We start from the raw sequence: 18,968 nt of genomic DNA, 5'->3' as shown, positions 1-18,968 counted from the left end.
TCCGTTTCACAAAATTTAATTTCTTCAGTCCTATTTATCTTGGCCCCAACCCAACCAAAATAGTTGGTGACGCAATCATCTATATGGGGGGACCAGAAGTCAAACCTAACGGTGATGGCAGCCATTATGTTGGTTACTGGGATTCTGAGAAGAAGAAATGGACCGCAGTTGAGGTGCCTTATTGTAGGGCCAGGGCATACTACAAGGGAAGGTTATACCTCTATGATCATAAGACACACGTAATCGATATTTCAACCGGAGCTGTATTATCAGATATACTATCTCCAGCTGGTGTGTATTTTGCCGACTTTATTGTGACACCTGGTGGACTGCTGGGAGTTGATCGCCTCTTTCCCTTGTATGGAGGTGGGGAGCGTGTGGAGAAATGTTGTTTTAAGGTTTATCGGCTTGAAGATGAAGATGAAGATGAAAAGCCCCATTGGATTGAGTGGAGCGACATCGGTGATTTAATGATCTTCATCGGCTCTAATAATGGCTTCTGTCTGTCTGCTTCTGACTTTGATGGATTCAAAGGGAACTGCATCTATTTCGTTAGATCAAACAATAAGACTGGCCATCATAGTAGGTCTTATGTCGTGAGATTTGACTTGGGCGAAAACAGATCTGAAGTGGTGGCTTGTACTGGGTCAGGTAATGTATGGATTGTGCCTAGTTTGTGCTAATGTAATATTGCGTTAACAAGTAGACTGAAGGAAGTTGTGGAATTTGTTAGTTTGGGCTTTTGTTTTTCATTTCTTGTTAGATCCTTTTTTGTTTGGTTTTGGTGGCAATGACAGTGACACGGAATGACTTGCTGTTTTCATTATCTTTTGGTACTAATCTTGTATCAGTTGCTATGCTATATAGTGTCTGTTTTAGCTTTTGCATGATAACATGGCCTTTTGTTTTCCATTTGGGAGAAGCTGAGAAGCCCCATTGCATCATCAACTGTTGTAGACATGCCTTTGTTATATAATCAGAGGTGTTTGAAACTTGTGTCCTTATCCTATGATCAGCTCATGCATAATGAGTTAATTGAGGTTTCAAATTTAAATAAACTGAAAGTTTTTTATTATGTCAGAACAGGGTTTTTGATAATTGGGACTTGCATCCTTATATTAATGCACATAAAAATGTTGGTGTATGTGTTTTTCATCCTCTCGTTAGCATTTGAGCCTTGGAATGTTCTGTTAATCTTTAGATACAATAGGTGGCGGTTTTATATTTTTATATTAAAAATATGTAAACGCATAACTCGTGAAACAAATCGATTCAAAAGATTAAATTTGTTGTTTAAAATCAATCTAATAAATTTTGAAGCTTCAAAATCCTTCTCACACTAAGCTATTTTATATTGTTAATATTGTTAATGTTTTTTCTAAAGAAAGAAAGAAAGAGGAGCTGCTGTAAAAATCGATTTTAACATAGAATATTTTTATTTGATTTTTTATATGTTTAATAATGTAAACACAACTCGTGAAACAAATCAATTTCAATATATTAAATTCATTATTTAAAATTAATCTAATAAATTTTGAAGCTTCAAAATTCTTCTCATACTAAGCTATTTTATATTTTTAATATTTTAATATTTTTCTAAAGAAAGAAAGAAAGAGGAGTGTCACACCCCGAATCCCGGGTCTGACAGCCTGCCGCGTATATTTATTAAGGCATATATATACGCAAGGCAGTGGATCTTTTATATGCATTACCAATATCCTCATCTGCTGTATCCCTGTAATAAACCTGAAAATGACCCAAAGGGAGGGGGTGAGAATAAATTCTCAGTGCGAAATTTGCCACAGTTAGATTATTGGACTTGCAATCAGACTCCATGTTCAAAAATGAAATCCATACAAAATCGCATTAGCAGTTCTATAACAATATATATATAAATGAATGAATGTACTCGACAACAATAATCGAATGAAAAACAACTTGAGGAATTTCCAAGATGAAGTTCAAACAAACACATTTTTGGCCTGACTCATTTTATTATGGCTGGTAGCATCTACAGATGTTCCACCGAGCTGGACCCTTTATCTGACCCTCATCTGTAGGGTTACAGACACCTACAGATGTTCCACCGAGCTGGACCCTTTGTCTGACACCCATCTGTAAATGCTTTGGCTTAACCATTTACTAAAGTCTGGTTCGAAGTCATAAAATGAAAATTCACATGAAATAAATCAGAATGTCGTCATAGTCAATTGACCATCCAAATGCATTACCACGTAGGGTAATGCCCTCGAGCCACAGACGTCACACATAGGTCACCCACAATCACAATCAACATATACATATAGTCACCCACCCCTCGTCCCAACCGGACTGGGATACCTCGAGGGCCGTTCACCTAAGGCCATTAGGATCCTGGGATCAAAGTCAGCTAGCAGACTTTGCAAATTCATTCACATATCATCTCAAAGTTAGCTGATACAGCTCAACCTTGTCATTTCATTCACATATCATTTCACAATCATCAATTTGTGGTGACCTTTATCCATAGTCAATTCATAAGAAAACAATCAAAATGACAACCATACAAATATGCAAATCAACCATATCACAACAATTCAGTCTTAACTAGATTGAGTTATGCAAACAATTCACACAATTACGATTATGCAACTAACAAATATGCAACAATCAAACAAACAACATGACAATTCCAAGTATGCAACAATCAATCACACAACATGACAATCGAAAAAGATAATTTAATTTCTGAAAATGAAACATCAAACAAGTCCAAGAACCCCGCACCTGATTACGACGAGCGTACCGCTTAGTTATGGATCAGACGTCTCGAAATGTCCCGCAAAGTCTTGCTTGGCCGAGCCTACACCTATATTAAATGTACCCTTGGTTTAACCTTTGTTTGGGTGCTTGCTTGAGTTGTATTAATCTCTTTATACTTTCCTTAACGAAATTCATATATTTTGGTGTCGACCCTTTCTTCATTGGTCTTAATTACTTAACATCTCTTATCAATTCTCATATTCACGTTTGGGTCCTCTAGACCATACACAATTCCAATTTGGTAACAATTCCTTTACCGTCTCACTATTTTGGTTCTCGTAACAATTCAATTTGCTAATTAATTAAACCCTAATTTGGTCGAAAATTGAATTAATCGCTCTATGTCAAGGTTGAGAGAGAGGTTTACCAATTACAAGTCTATTTGGTCGGATTAGCCTAACCGATCAACAACATTTCCAAATTTCGGATTTGGTACCAAAAATCCTAGAAATGGGAATCTAAAATCGAGGTGAAATCGGGAAAAAAATCGACACATAAACAACCAAGGAGGCTCAAGGAGCTAGTCTACAAGTAATTCAAACACAAATCTCGGGTTTAAAACGAAAAACCCTAACAATGGTGAAATTCGGATTTTGAGGAAGAAGAGGAGAGAAGGGAATACCAAATGGGAGAGCTAGATGAGATCCACGTCCAATTTCTCGTTCCTACCTTCGATTTCCCGAACTTTCGTGAAATAATGGAGCTATCTCTCTCTCTCTTTTCTCTTTGGGGCGGAACACACACCAGGCAGGGAGAAGGGATGGAGTGAGAGAGAAAGAGACAGAATTTTGCTAAATAGACCCTCACATTGTCGCATAAAACGTTATAACGTTTTGGTAAATCGTTATAACGATTCAGCTGGTGAAAAACGTAGAAAATAGTGTATAAAACGCATAATTTAGTGTATAAAACGTTATAACGTTTTCTGAAAACGTTATGACGTTTTAATTGAATCCAGCCTTCATAAAATTGTCATTTTTATCAAGTTTTTACAGTGAAAAACGTTACATAACGTTTTACGATTTTTTTTTTTTTTTTTTGCATTTGCAGATGTAACAAGGAGCTAGCTGCTATACAAATCTATTTTAACATTTTAATATTTTTATTCGATTTTATATGTTTAATATGTAAATACATAACTCGTGAAATAAATCGATTTCAATAGATTAAATTCATTGTTTAATAGGTTAATACAATGTGTACAGATTGAATTTACTTTTCCTTATTTGTTTCCAGAACGATTTCTCTACAAATTTAGCTATTGAAATAGAATATCTGACACGAGGTTCACAGTGAGTCCTTGAGAAAAAATCTTGCCGCAGTAAGTCACCTACTTTTATTCTAAATTATTATTTTTGCTTTTGGATTTCAATTAAGAAGTCAAGTTGAACATAACAGAAAATGCTGTAAGATGTTTTGGAATTTACATATAGTCCTATGAGATACATGAAAAATCGCAAAAAAGGACTTTACATTGTATGAACTTGTTAAAAGTTTTCCTTGTTCTTAGTGAGAGTTTCGCTTAACTGAGCTAATTGTAATTAATTAAAATCATCAACAAGATAATGATGAATGTCCAATGTGGTCGACATGCCTTATGAATGTCGAATCTGTACCAATCCTTTTCCTTGCATTCAAGCCTCAGATTCAATAGAATGAAGGTCTTTGGGTGGTTGATGAAATTGAATACAATACTCATGCTAGATAATTTAATCAAGAGAGGTTGGATTATGCCCAATAGGTGTGTTATATGTAAAAGGCAAGCCGAGACGGTACATCACATGTTTAATCAATGTAGATTTTTTAAGGCACTATATGAAGAGGTAGCAGCTACAACAGATTACAACAACAGCGCCGATCGGTTACTGGTAAACCACACAGATGTTATCATGGATACCAGTCACAGTAAAAAGTTGAGAGAAATTCTGCTGATTACGCAATCTGTACTATGGAGGGAGAGAGAGGCAAGAATATTCCGAGATTTGAACAAAGAGGTGCAGCAACTGGCACAAGAAGTCGCAGACCAGTTGATGTATACGGAGATGAAGGAATTCAAGTAACAGGGCACCAGGACACCAGTTCTAAGCTACATGTCTTTTTTTACAATTTTACCCAATTTTTGTGTTTAATTTCCTTTTCATGTTTTACTTCAAAAATTTACATGGGCTCAACTGTTTGAGCTCTTTTTCTTATTTCAAATGGTGGTTACCATTCTCTTATAACTAAGCCTTGATATCAATACAAATGGGGGATCGACCCACATTTTTATTCAAAAAAAAGAGCCTCAGATTCAGATATATTATTTTGTATAAATTAATGCATAATTTGCTTAATTTCTTAGCATAACATTCTGTATGCTGACCTAATTCAGTAAAGATATGAACTTTTCTGAATTCAGTAATGGTGGAGCTTTTGGATTGAATCATAACTGAGCTTTTGGTAGACGTGTTGATCCAGTATGGTCGACGTGCAAACTTCCATTTTTACCTTTTATTTCATTTTCTAGTGGCCAGGCTCAAAAGGCACATGAAAAACTTCGTACTGAGATAACTTTATTGGAGACAAGCTCTAATTTTCACACCAAATTTGACACATCAGTTTCCGAGACAGTGTGTGTATATAAAGACAATTCTGTACAGGAATCCTTTCGAGGTAACCTTGGAATTCAAATTGGAACCTGATTACCTCAACCAGTAAAGTCATGTGATTTAGAAGCACTGTCTTGCTTTTTAGATCACACATAAATCTGATATACAATTCTTTCATCTGTATATATTCCAAAAGCAATACCAGAACTCCATCAGAAATTGTCAGACATGAGAACTAAGAGCAGTACAAATGCGTACCATCTGCTATTTTCTGGGTCCTATGTTGATACAGTTCCTTCTTCTACTGAAGGTAATATATTCACCTTTTTTTGGCTGATTTGCAACATTTTATAAGAGGATAGACTAGCATGCATTTTGTATTTGTATAGGCTCCACAAAAAACCTCATTACAGTGCACATAAAGAAGAATTCCTGCACGAAATTGCATCTTAGTGTAGACTGGTATCTTTTAGGTGGTGTTTTGGTGTTTTGTTCATATTTTGGTGCTTTGCTGGTGAATTAGGACAGTTTCTTTTTGTTTAGTTTACGTTGGGGTTCACTTTGAAACAACACCCGGCTTCATTAGGGGGTTACAATACAGTACCATATATTGTCAGAATCATTTTTGTGTTTGGTCCCTGCTTGTAATGCAAGTCAAGCAGGCAATAGGATAATACTGTCTAAGTAACCATGAGTCCGTATCTGTCAGGTACTGAACTGAGTCTCAAAACGGACCCTCTTATATCTAAATAGATACCATATTACTTCTGGCTCGCTACACGTATAGCCGAGCCAGAAGTAATACAGTACCTATTTAGATATAAGAGGGTCCGTTTTGAGATTTGTGCCAGATTAAAACCAGTCTCACTGTACTCATTCAGGTATTGCACTGGATCTGAATATAGTAACCATACCAGTTGGATAAAGATTTATATTGTAAAAGTTATTGCTGTTCCGGTATATTCTGTTCTAAATTTCTTTTGAATTTGGACAAATTAAACAATTAATTTAGACATTAGATTCAATACTGGTTTCAACTTTGACAGATATATTATATTCTATTGTAATGTTCTTCTTAACATGAAACAAAAAATTAAAACATTACCTATTTTAGAATTTTTTTTTTTCCAATTTTGTATGAATAGGCAAATAAATAAAAAGCAAAACCAATCAATTGAATTAAATCAAACTTAAAAGCAAACCGTCATCAGTTGCAATGAGTACCCATTATAAAAAAAAATTGCTAGGACGCAATAAGTGAGGTAACACAACTCATTATTTAAATTTGAAAGACCCTTTTTTGATATAACAAAAATTTTCCGTTTATTTAAATTTGAAAGCCTATTTAACTCATTATTCATGAACTTACAGAATAGTAAGTTCCAAACACTTCTGATTAAATAACAAAGGTATGACTACAACAATTGATGCAATGAGATTTCTACCAAATGCAAAAGCAAAAGCAAACATGATATAGCATAGCAACTGATATAACACTATATAGCATAGCAACTGGTACAAGATTAGTACCAAAAATTAATGAAAACAACAAGTCATTCCATGTAGCTATCATCGCCACCAAAACAAAGGATCTAAAAAGAAGAAAAACGAAAGCCCTAACCGACAAGTTCCACAACTTCCTTTAGTATATTTGTTAACGCAATATTACATTAGCACAAACTAGGCACAATCCAGTCACCACATGACCTAGTACAGGCCACCACTTCAGATCTGTTTTCACCCAAGTCATATCTCACGACATAACACTTACTATGATGGTCAGTCTTATTGTTTGATCTCAGGAAATAGATGCAGTTCCCTTTGAATCCATCAAAGTCAGAAGCAGACAGACAGAAGCAATTATTAGAGCCGATGAAGATCATTAAATCACCGATGTCACTCAATTCAATCCAACGGGGCTCTTCATCTTCATCTTCATCTTCAAGACGATATACCTTAAAACAACATTTCTCCACAGGCTGCCCACCTCCATATAAGGGAAAGAGGTGATCAACTCCCAGCAGTCCACCTGGTGTCACAATCAAGTCGGCAAAATACACACCAGCTGGAGATAGTATATCTGATAATACAGCTCCGGTGGACATATCGACTATGTGTGTCTTATGATCATAGAGATATAACCTTTCCTTGTAGTATGCCCTGGCCCTACCATAAGGCACCTCAACTGCGTTCCATTTCTTCTTCTCAGAATCCCAGTAACCAATATTAGGTTTGACTTCTAGCCCCCCCCATATAGATGATTGCATCACCAACTTTTTTGGTCGGGTTGGGGCCTAGATTAATAGGACTGAAGAAATTAAATTTTGTGAAATGGAGGTGTAACTGAGAACCGGTGAACGGATTCAAGAGAGAAGGAGATGGGGTTTTGCTAGATCTATATGCCAGTAGGTAACCATGTGATGGTCCAGTTAAGTACTTACCACGGACTTGAGGGACATCGAGGGTATAAATTTTGTGGGTTTGTAGGGAGAACACATCTAGCTGAGAGTCAAGCCTGCCCCTGTGGTTTTCAATGAGAAGAGGGAATTGAAGGGGGAGGTCTGATGGAGTGATGGCTGATCGCCACTGCTTGCACACTGCACGGAAATTGATGAAATCAAAGATTAGCGCAAGCTTTATACAGATGATGCGCAGTATATTGGTGTCCAGCTCTGTCCAGTCAACCAGTGATTTTTCCTTGCTAGGATTCATTGTGACTTCGATTTTATATAAATAATTGTTGCTAATGTTTGGGGCCTAGAACAAATTCCTGGTAACAATATCACAAAGAGAAACACTTGCAACATTAGCGCGATTCAAAAAGAGAATACGATGTGGATTGTATGCTGCTTACTGGGTTAGTCCCACCATCATATAGACCAAAAAGCAAAACCGTTATGTCAGCATTCTGGTTCTAATATACTTTGGGGATGACCTTTTTTCCATGATATACGGGTTCATGTCAGGATGCTTAACTTTGAGTTCAGAATGAGAAACAGGAGGGCATTAAATCATAATATTTTTATTGTGCCACATCATGATGCACCTTTTTTAATTTCTAGATTAGATATCTTGAATCACTGACTTTTTACTTGTCAATATGTCCAGAAAAATGCATTTATTAAAATTGTAAAATTCGAGTTCATTGAACAATAAAAAATTTATTGTCATTTTTTTTGTTTTTTTTTTTTTTTGCTTGAATCACGCCCGTAGGCTGTTTTGTATTCATTCCAACTGTCAACTGGTACATTACATAGGAAATAAAATTCGAATCGGTACCTAGACTTTACCACCCAGAATTACAGAGACACTACCCTGAATCTACTAAAAATTGGATAAGTAAATCCCTCATAATTCAGAGCAAATTCCCTGCCTGTCTTTGCCAAATGGTCAGCCTCTTCAGTGAGGCTTCTGTCAATCTTCAAGCATTTGAATCCTTCATTCCTCTTCATGATTTCCCACAACTGATATGCTTCATCTGCCACCCTCCATTCCACATTGACAGGCGGTCCCAGTTCTACACAAATTCGTACCAGTATCTCACTATCGGTGTAAAAAACACACTCTTTGATTCCCTTCTCTCCTACATACCGGATTGCCTTTAGAAGTGCTATTGCCTCTGAGTGGAGGGGGGACCATGCCATAACACTTTCCGCCTTATACGCAATCAGTTCATTGTTTTTCTTTAATACAAAGCCTATTCCCCCTTTGCACCTTTCTACCCAGGATCCATCAGTGGTGCAATTAAACCCGTTATGGCTTAACAGTTCTTGTACCGGTACCACTTCTACTTGAGGCCCCTTCTTGTTAGAGGCGGTTCTGAGTAATCCTGCCTCCCTCTGCATTGCCTCCAAAAATTTTAAAAATTCTTCTCTCTTTGGGACCTTCCCTCCATACACACAGTCGTTTCTACACCTCCATAGTGCCCAAAGGACATTCGCTATTGTCGTCCAATCCTCATCAGATGTTGCCGAGGATACCTTGTGTAGAATTTCTTGAGTTGAACCTTGCAGGAATTGAGAGAGTAGTGGTAGTGGACCCGTTAACCAGCACCCCCTTGCGAAAGGGCAGTGAAATAGCATATGGTTCGCATCCTCTTGGCCCTGCCCGCAAATCTGACACGATGGGTCTCCCCTTGAAGTTCTGTCCGCTATTGTTTTTCCAAGTGGTAGGGCTTTAGAAATAACCTTCCAAATGAACAATCTCACTCTAGGCACTATCCACCCTTTCTTCCATACCATCGAATACACCTCTTTATTGTACTGCTTCTGCTCGGCACTCATTGGAGGCTGTGGTTTCAATTGTGCCATCAGATACCTGTATGCCCCTTTGACCGAGTAATTCCCATTTGCTGCATAGTCAAACACTAACCTGTCTGGTCCTGCTTCGCTATTTGGAGGTTTGATCTCAGACACGATTTTGAGACAGCATGAGTATCCCACTAATTGTATAAGGCGGTTGATGTCCCAATTGCCAGATTGATGGTCCGTGAGTTCACATACCTTGATATTTCTAGCTTCCCTATTACTTGGCAGTAATGGTACCCCTCCTTCTACCCACGGCTGATTAAACACTGTGCAAGTTTCCCCATCTCCAATTTCAAAGTGAATCATTGACCACAGTTTTTCCCTTAGACTCATCAATCCCTTCCAGAAAATTGAACAGTTGTAGGTTCTTTTGGAGTTCCAAAGATGTGAGCGAGGTAGGTATTTTGCCTGGACTAACCTCACCCACTGAGCATCTGAGTTAGAAGCAAGTTTCCACAGAGCCTTCATCAGGAGTGCCTCATTAACCACATTCAGATCCCTTATCGCTAGCCCACCATTCTGAAGTGGCTGTGTTATCTTGTCCCATGCCACATATGCCATGAATCGATCTTTATCATTTGCTCCCCAAAAAAACCTTCGAATTATGCTTGTGAGAGCCGAAAGTACTTTCTTTGGCAGCCTCTCAGTGGCCATATAGTACACAGGAAGGGACTGTAGTACTGATTTAATAAGCACCACTCTTCCTGCTGGGGTTAAGAGCCTCGCCTTCCAAGCCGTGAGTTTATTTGAAAATTTCTCCAGAATAAAATCATATGATGCCTGACCCGGATTGACTGGGGCCCCTAGATGCCTACCTGGTTGCTTGTCAGTTGGAACCTCTAAGATAGCGGATACCGATCGGATCTGTTCTGGACCCGTTAAGGCACTGTACCATATACTGCTTTTTTGAGGTCCAATAATTTGTCCCGAAACCCTTGAGAACTGCATCAATGATTGCTTGATATGTTGTGCTTCTTCCACCGTTGCTGCACCAAAAAGCAATAAGTCATCAGCATACACACAACTCACCATTGGCTGGGCCGAGGCTGCAATTTTAACTCCTTTAATCTCCCCTCTATCCACCTGAAATTGCAGGTGCCTAGTCAATAAATCCATGCCCAGTATGAACATATATGGCGATAACGCACATCCTTGCCTGAGTCCACTTTTGGGTTTGAGGAAACCGTCACCGACTCCATTAACGACCACGGAGTACTCTGCCGATTTAATACACGCCATTATCCAGTTTGAGAAATTGGTTGGGAACCCATACAGAGGCAACAAGGATTGCAAGTAGACCCAGTCCATACGGTCAAAAGCTTTCGACAGATCCACCTTAAGGCAAAATTCTCTTTTTTTGTAATTTCTTGATCGAAAAGAGTGGAGAATTTCCCTAAGGAGAATTGTATTCTCGGTGATCTCCCTGCCTGGAATAAAAGCCGTCTGCTCTCTTGATATGCAGTGTGAAATTATTGGCTGCAATCTCATAGCAAGCACCTTTGAAACAATTTTATAGATTGCATTGCAAACGGAGATGGGCCTGTAGTCACCAACTTCTTTTGGGTCTTCTACTTTTGGAATTAAAATCAAATTGGATCTTGCAATACTACTTGGGAGAGTGGTTGTGGTGAAAAATCTGGTTACTTCCTGAATTATAATCGGGCCGAAATAGTCCCACTTCTCTTGGAGCAGCCTAGCGTTGACCCCATCGGGGCCCGGTGCTTTATCCGGGCCCAGTAAAAATAGAGCCCGTTTAATCTCTTCGGAAGTTGGTTGAGCGTCGAGATGCAGTTGGAACCAGTCTGGAATTTTCGGCAGGGCAGATATCAGGGCCGCTGGATACACCTCTGTCACAGGCCTCAAGGCCTGTTTTTGATAAATGCCTTGAAAGTGGTTTATGAAGGCTCTCTTAATGGACTTCTCATCCGTTTCGAGGAGCCCATTTGGCAGTGTTAGACATTTAATCTCGTTTCTCCTTCTTCTTGTAACCGTTGACACGTGAAAAAATCTGGAATTTTGATCTCCTAGCTGGGCCCACTGCACTCTAGAGCGTTGATGCCAAAATTTTTCCAACATAGCTAGGCACTTTGTATGTTGTTCTTGCAGGTCTTTCTCCATACTCCTAACCACTTGTGATTGCTCCAGTGAATTTAATCTTAGCATTTCATCTTCAATTTCTTTGAGTTGCACTGTCGGTGGTTTAGCCACTTTAACCCACTGTTTCACTTCCTTCTTAAAACCACAAAGCACCTGGTCCCATCCTTTGCCCTCCACATTTGTAGTGGCCCTTTGACAGACCCCTCTAAACCCTTCTACCATTGGCCACCAATTTTCACATCTAAAATTTTTCCTAGCCTTGAGTCGTGTAGTATGCACCTTCAAAAGCACGGGTAGGTGATCACTATTAAATCTCGGCAAGTGAAATACCCCCGCTTCCTTATTATTCATAGCCCATGTCACATTGACTAACGCCCGGTCTAATCTTTCCGCTATATTAGCCCTTCCTTGCTTCATATTAGACCAAGTATACGCGGGCCCATTGTGCCCGAGATCGACCAAACCAACTCTATTGATCCAATCTTTAAAAGCCTTGTTCGGGTTTGACATATGTGAAATACCTCCCCATTTCTCCGACTCTGAGGCTATCGCATTAAAATCCCCAATTAGGCACACCGGTTTTTCATCATTCGTTAGATACCCTTCCAATCGTTGCCATAACCTTTGATTCCCTGCCCTTGCCGGGTCTCCATACACTCCCACTAAGATCCAAGGCATCTTTGCACCTTTCTCCTTGATCTCTACAGCAATTAAACTTTTATCCTTCTCAATGACTTCTACCTTGAACTCGTCATCCCACAGAAACCATAATCCCCCTGATTGCCCTTCGGCCGGTACCACCACATAATTGCTCAAGGACAGTGACTTTATTCTTTGGATAGCCATCTTCTCATTACATCTACTTTCAGAAATGAACGCTAATTTTGCCCTTGTGCAACGGAGGTATTGATTTAACGTGGAGATTGTCGTGCCCCCGCTACCCCGACAATTCCACGACAATAGACTCATATATCTTGTGCCGGCAGTATCGGCCCTGCCGGCCTCGGCCTCTTAGTTGCAATAGAAACTGGACTGTCATCTTCAGTGGACCTTACTTGCTGCCTATACCCCATGAGAGGAAAAGGGCTTGTTTGGGCATCTTGTGCCGAGCCCCCCTCATACATAAAAGGTCTTTTCTGGGCCATTGGCGCATTATACCCCCCTCTATCATTCTCTCTTGGCACAAGAATTGGGTTAGTGATCCAGGCCCCAACTTTTGGTGCTAACAGCTCCCCACGTGTAATTGGAAGGCTTACATTTGGATCTTGTGACAGCACAGTCAATCTTTGGTGATCTGGACACCCTGAAATCTCATGCCCCAAAACCCCACAGAACCTACATACCCGAGTAACTTTTTCATACGAGCATAACACCTTAATATCTCCCAACGTGGGGTGTGTAAAGCTGACATGGTCTTTCAAAGGTGCAGTGAGAGATAGCATTACCTTGACCTTGATAAACCGCTTTCCGTTCACGAACCCTTCTACTGGTGGTGTAACCGGAGTACCCAACTCCGATGCTACTATGTCTATACCCTCCTCCGTAAGACAGTTGACCGGAAGGTTATGAAGCTGCACCCAAATATTACCGAAACCGATGTGCTTAGGTTGAAGATCTGAGTGAGAGGTGACTCCGGAAATATTACCGAAACCGGAAGGTTATGAAGCTGCACCCAAATATTACCCAAATATTACCCAAATTTATTGTCATTCATTCCTTGTGTTATTATCTTCATCTCTTGACCTTGTGCCAAACAAATTCTAAATTTCCTAATTTTCAAAACAAAAGCATTGCTAGTGACATAGAACAAGAATCAACGATTCATCAGATTTGTTATAAAATTTTGAAATATGAATTAGTAAGAAAAAAAATGTCATGATGTGGCACACAAACTCTTGTTTAATAACATAACATCTCTATATTGTTTAATAAATCCAAGAGAAACGTTGACAAATAATGATCCCAAAACACTTTAAACTCGAATAGGATTTGTCAGTGTACTTCAATAAGCTATGGTGACTGGTCAAATGTGCATACAGAAAATAAACATTTTTTTAACATACACAGATGTCTATGCTGAAAAATAGATGGTTATTATAAAAATGGAAAGTAAAGAATGAACCGATGGTTGCATGATGGATATAGTACATAATACCATAAGTATGTTTGGTTGTAAAACAATAATAGCTAAAATAGCCAAATCAAGTATAACAATTGTCTATCTTATTAGAATAGCCAAATCTCAAAACCCTTAACAATAGCCTGTTTTAATAAGCCAAAAAGTATGGATTCTCTATTCTAGCTATTCTAATCTAACCAAACATGGTATATGCCATTCTGAATAATCTAACCCCAAAAATAGCCTATTCTCAATCTAACCAAACATGTCTAAGGAATTCAGGACCATATCCAAATGTTTAACTAAGGAAGCAGAATCGAACTCAATAGCATAGAAATTGCGAACTTTACTTATTTTATGATGCATAAACGACCCAAAACCAGAAGGCCGGGAAGATTCATCAAATTCCAAGTACGAAGCATGATGAACTGACTTAAATATACGAGAGATGAGAAAAATGTACCTCAATTTTGGTTACTAGGGTTTTATGGCCTTTTGGCGTCTCAATCCAAAAAGCTCACCTATTGTTCCCGCCCTGTTGCAGGGGACACGAGGAAGGGGGATTAGCTGATACCTGATAGATATCTTGGAGAGCTTCACGTTTCAAGTTTCATCAGCTGATACATCCCTTATATGCCAGAGAGCTTATCCTCTGCGGAGGTTTTCCTGCGGTGGGCAGCGGTGGTTTTGATCTGGTCCGTTTGTTTCGGATCGGACGGACCAGATCAGATCTTGCCCGAATTTTAAAAAAACTCAAAATTTGGTGAACCCGTAATCCAGCCCGTCCGATCCGAAACGAACGGACCAGATCAAAACCACCGCTGCCCACCGCAGGAAAACCTCCGCAGAGGATACGCTCTCTGCCAGAGCAATATGCAAACATAAACAGTTCCACGTGTCAAGCATCCGGATCCACTGTACCATGATTTCTCACCGTCCCTCTTTCCGCTTCTAGAATGGGACAGTTTTCAACGTTTGGATTTCTTTTTTTTCACCGTCGGACGGGATTGAATTTACCGTCCCTAGTTTTGCTGTTCTGTTCAGTTAATTTGATTAGTGGAGACAAATGGAATGGATTAAAATCACCCGTCTAATGGGATAAATCATCCCGGTTTACTCCTGCATTTAAACCATTCCGTTTAACGATATTTTATTTATTTATTTTCTATTAATAAAAAAATCAGTTTTATTTTCACGCGGTATAAGAATTCGGGTTGTGGACATGGTCCACGTAGACCGGATTTGGATAATTGCTAAGGTGTTATTGAGCTCGCCAAGTTTCTTAAACAACTTAATTCTAAAATTTATCGAATTGATCAATTCAAACGATAAATTCAAATTATTAAAAACGGTATAAATTTATTCGAAAATTTATATGTTTAATATTGGCTAGAAGTTTGTATGCAGACGATAACTTATGGTACCTACTGGAAGAAATATATAGCAAATTGTTTATATAATCACATAAACATATACGAGGAGGGCTCAAATGCCCGATTACTTCATGCTTCAATCGTACACCAACATTTTTATCTTCAATTTTAAAGTTTAAATAGAGGATCCGAACTGCTCAATATGATATCTACGTTAAAATTTGCTTAGAGACCAAATTTTATATTTTTTGAAATTTTTTACTTTTTGATCAAATCCGAATAGCTGTGTGAGTAATTCATTTTATGTGGATGACTATCCGATCCGAATAGAAGGATCCGAATAGCTGATGTAATTCATTTTATGTGGCTGTCTGATCAAATACATTTTAATTTATGAAAGAAGGTTCTCCACAATGTTCATTTAGTGCTAATTGGTTAAAATACAATCATAAATTTTCAGCATTTTTTCAAAAAAAATTTAACAAGTAATTTTGTCCCCGAAACATATATAATGTGTATATATTAGGAACGTATGAATCTTCTTAGGCCGGCAATATATCCAATTTTAAACATATACTAAAAAAATAGGATCTTTTATTGTTGGCACCTCTGTCATAATTTACTTGCATCACTATGTGCAATAATTCAGAACAATATACGTGCAGCAATATTGTACCGTTATTACTTTCGGAGTGAGTCTATGGTACTATGCATATCACGGGTTGTTACCGTGCTATGGCTCTATATTTGAGTTTTCAAATCCTAACGGTCGATCCGAACCGTTCATATTGTTCTCCATATTAATATGTGTTTGGAGACCAAATTTTACATTTTTTGAAAATTGTTTACTATTTTTTTAGATATTTAGAAAATCACTTGATCTGAAAATTCTGGACCATCCAAAAACAGTGATTTTCAATAAATCTAAAAAAATTTCAAAAAATGTAAAATTTGGTCTCCAAACACATATTAATATGGAGAACAAGATGAACGGTTTGGATCGACCGTTAGTATTTGAAAAATCGAATATAGAACCGTAGCACGGTAACAAATCGTCATATGCATAGTACCATAGACTCACTCTTACTTTCCACTCAATTTGGTCCAATGAGAATTCTGGGGATAATTCTCAAGCCGGTACACCTCAAAATGGCACTTCTTCATGTCAATCTAAAGAAAAGAGGGTTCCACAGCAAACAAACCGTCATCAGTTGCAATGAGATACCCATTATAAAAAAATTGCTAGAGTGCGATAAGTGAGATAACACAACTCCACTGGCTTCGTCAATAACAAATTATCAAAGATATTTTTTTTCCGTTTATTTAAATTTGGAAGCCTAGTTAACTCATTATTCATGAACTTATAGAACGGAAGTTCCAAACACCTCTGATTAAATAACAAAGGTATGACTAGAACAATTGATGCAATGAGACTTCTGTCAAATGCAAAACAAAAGGTTATGTTCGCAAAAGCAAACATGATATAGCATAGAAATTGATACAAGATTAGTGCCAAAAGATAATGAAAACAACAAACAGCAAGTCATTCAAGGTCGCTATCATCGCCACCAAAACAAAGGATCTAAAAAGAAGAAAAACAAAAGCCCTAACCAACAAATTCCACAACTTCCTTTAGTCTACTTGTTAACGCAATAAAACATTAGCATAAACTAGGCACAATCCATACATCACCTGACCTAGTACAAGCCACCACTTCAGATCTGTTTTCGCCCAAGTCATATCTCCCGACATAAGACCTACTATTACGGCCAGTCTTATCATTTGATCTCAGAAAATAGATGCAGTTCCCTTTGAACCCATCAAAATCAGAAGCAGACAAACAGAAGCCGTTATTAGAGTCGATGAAGATCATTAAATCGCCGATATTGCTCAGCTTCATCCAATGGGGCTTTTCATCTTCATCTTCAAGCCGGTAAACCTCAAAACAACAGTTCTCCATGCGCTTCCCACCACTATTAAAGGGAAAGAGGCGATCAACTCCCAGCAAACCACCTGGTGTCACAATCAAGTCGGAAAAATACACACCGGCTGGAGACCGTATATCTGATAATACCTCTCCAGTGGAAATATTGATGACGTGTGTTTTATGATCATAGAGGTATAACCTTTCCTTGTAGTATGCCATGGCCTTACCATAGGGCACCTCAACTGTGGTCCATTTCTTCTTTTCAGAATCCCAATAACCAACATAATGGGTGGCATTGCCGTTAGGTTTTACTTCTGGCCCCACCATATAGATGATTGCGTCACCAACTTCTCTAGTTGGTTTGGGCCCAAGATGAACAGGATTGAAGAAATTATATTTTGTCAAACGGAGGTGAAGCTGAGAACCGGTGAACGGATTCAAGAGACAAGGAGATGGGGTTTTTCCAGATCTATATGCCAGTAGGTAACCATGCGATGGTCCAGCCAAGTACTTACCACGGATTTGAGGGACATCAAGGGTGTAAATTTTATGGGTCTGTAGGGAGAACACATCTAGCTTAGTGTCGCGTCTGCCATCATGGCTCTCAAGGAGCAGAGGGAATTGAAGAGGTAGGTCTGATGGAGTGGTGGCCGAGCGCCACCGCTTGCACACAGCACGGAAATGGATGAAATCAAAGATTAGCACAAGCTTTATGCAAATGATGTGGAGTATATTGGCGTCTAGCTCTGCCCAGTCAACATGTGAATTTTTCGTGCTAGGATTCATTGTGACTTTGATTTTATATGAATTGTTGATGCTGGTATTTGGGGCCTAGAACAAATTCCTGACAACAATGTCATAAAGTGAAACAATTGCAATGTTAGCACGAATGAAAAGGAACCTTGCTTAAAGCTCATAATTAGAAAATTCTAAATTCTATATTAGAAATCTTGAGCCACTGACATTTTATAAGTCAATATTTCAAGAGAAATGCATCTGTTAAAACTGTAAAATTAGAGTTCATTTTGTATAAAATCAAGTTGACGAACAATAAAAAATTTATTGTCATTCATTCCTTGTGCTAATATCTTCATATTTTGATCTTGTGCCAAATGAATTCTAAATTTTATAATTTTCAACACAAAAGCATTGCTGGCGACATAGAACAAGAATCAACGATTCATCAGATTTGTTACAGAATTTTGAAATTTGAATTAGTACGTAAAGAAAAAACCCATAAAAGAATCCAATACTATACCCAAATGTTTTTGGTAAGGAAGCAAAATCGAACTCAATAGCACAGAAATTGCAAACTTTACTTATTTTATAACGTATAAATGACCCAAAAGGCCGGGAAATTTCATGGTGCGGTTACTTGTTGTAAATTCGAAGTATGAAGCATAATAAAGTACCTTAAAATATATGAGAAACATGAAAAATATACCTCAATTTTGGTTACTAGGATTTTATGGCCATTTTGCGTCTCCTAAAAACTCACCAATGGTTCCCACCCTGCTCATGCTGCAGGAGAAACGAGGGAAGAGGATTAGGGCTTTTTATTTTCCCGCGGTGCAAGAATTTGGGTTGTGGACATGGACCGCGTACACCGGAGTTCGGATCTATACATAATGAGATATCGGGTCGGGTCTGTTGTTTTATTTGATCAATGATGAATCGCATTTGCAATCCTCATCAATTCATCGGTAATAAGAAGCTATCTTTTCTCATTCTCACTAATAATATGAGAGCCATACA

The 18,968-nt window shown here is 38.4% G+C and overlaps 2 protein-coding genes across 2 annotated transcripts; both read right to left on the bottom strand.

Annotated features, from left to right (window-relative positions):
• Window positions 1–7,060: 7,060 nt before the first annotated feature.
• LOC144561421 (putative F-box protein At1g44080) lies at window positions 7,061–8,102 on the bottom strand. The gene is made up of 2 exons (XM_078310384.1): window positions 7,794–8,102; window positions 7,061–7,684 (listed from the first exon to the last, which is right to left on the bottom strand). Exons 1-2 carry the CDS (start codon window positions 8,100–8,102, stop codon window positions 7,061–7,063), a joined length of 933 nt encoding a protein of 310 aa, XP_078166510.1.
• An 8,753-nt stretch (window positions 8,103–16,855) lies between these two features.
• LOC144562350 (putative F-box protein At2g16290) lies at window positions 16,856–18,778 on the bottom strand. Its single transcript, XM_078311563.1, has 2 exons — window positions 18,658–18,778; window positions 16,856–18,057 (listed from the first exon to the last, which is right to left on the bottom strand). The coding sequence occupies exon 2, from the start codon at window positions 17,997–17,999 to the stop codon at window positions 16,947–16,949; it is 1,053 nt and encodes a 350-aa protein (XP_078167689.1). The 5' UTR covers window positions 18,000–18,057; window positions 18,658–18,778; the 3' UTR covers window positions 16,856–16,946.
• Window positions 18,779–18,968: the final 190 nt, after the last annotated feature.

Source organism: Carex rostrata, chromosome 11 (genome assembly GCF_964058835.1).
Source record: "Carex rostrata chromosome 11, lpCarRost1.2, whole genome shotgun sequence".
NCBI classification, from domain to species: domain Eukaryota; kingdom Viridiplantae; phylum Streptophyta; class Magnoliopsida; order Poales; family Cyperaceae; genus Carex; species Carex rostrata.
The sequence above is the reverse complement of the archived record's forward strand: the minus strand, read 5'-3'. Positions and strand labels throughout refer to the sequence as shown.

Coding starts and splice junctions, on each gene's coding strand:
- LOC144561421 (XM_078310384.1), bottom strand. CDS start 8,102: ATGAATCCTAGCAAGGAAAAATCACTGGTTGACTGGACAGAGCTGGAC. Junction 7,685..7,793: donor CATCACATGGTTACCTACTG/GCATATAGATCT, acceptor CTATTAATCTAG/GCCCCAACCCGACCAAAAAA.
- LOC144562350 (XM_078311563.1), bottom strand. CDS start 17,999: ATGAATCCTAGCACGAAAAATTCACATGTTGACTGGGCAGAGCTAGAC.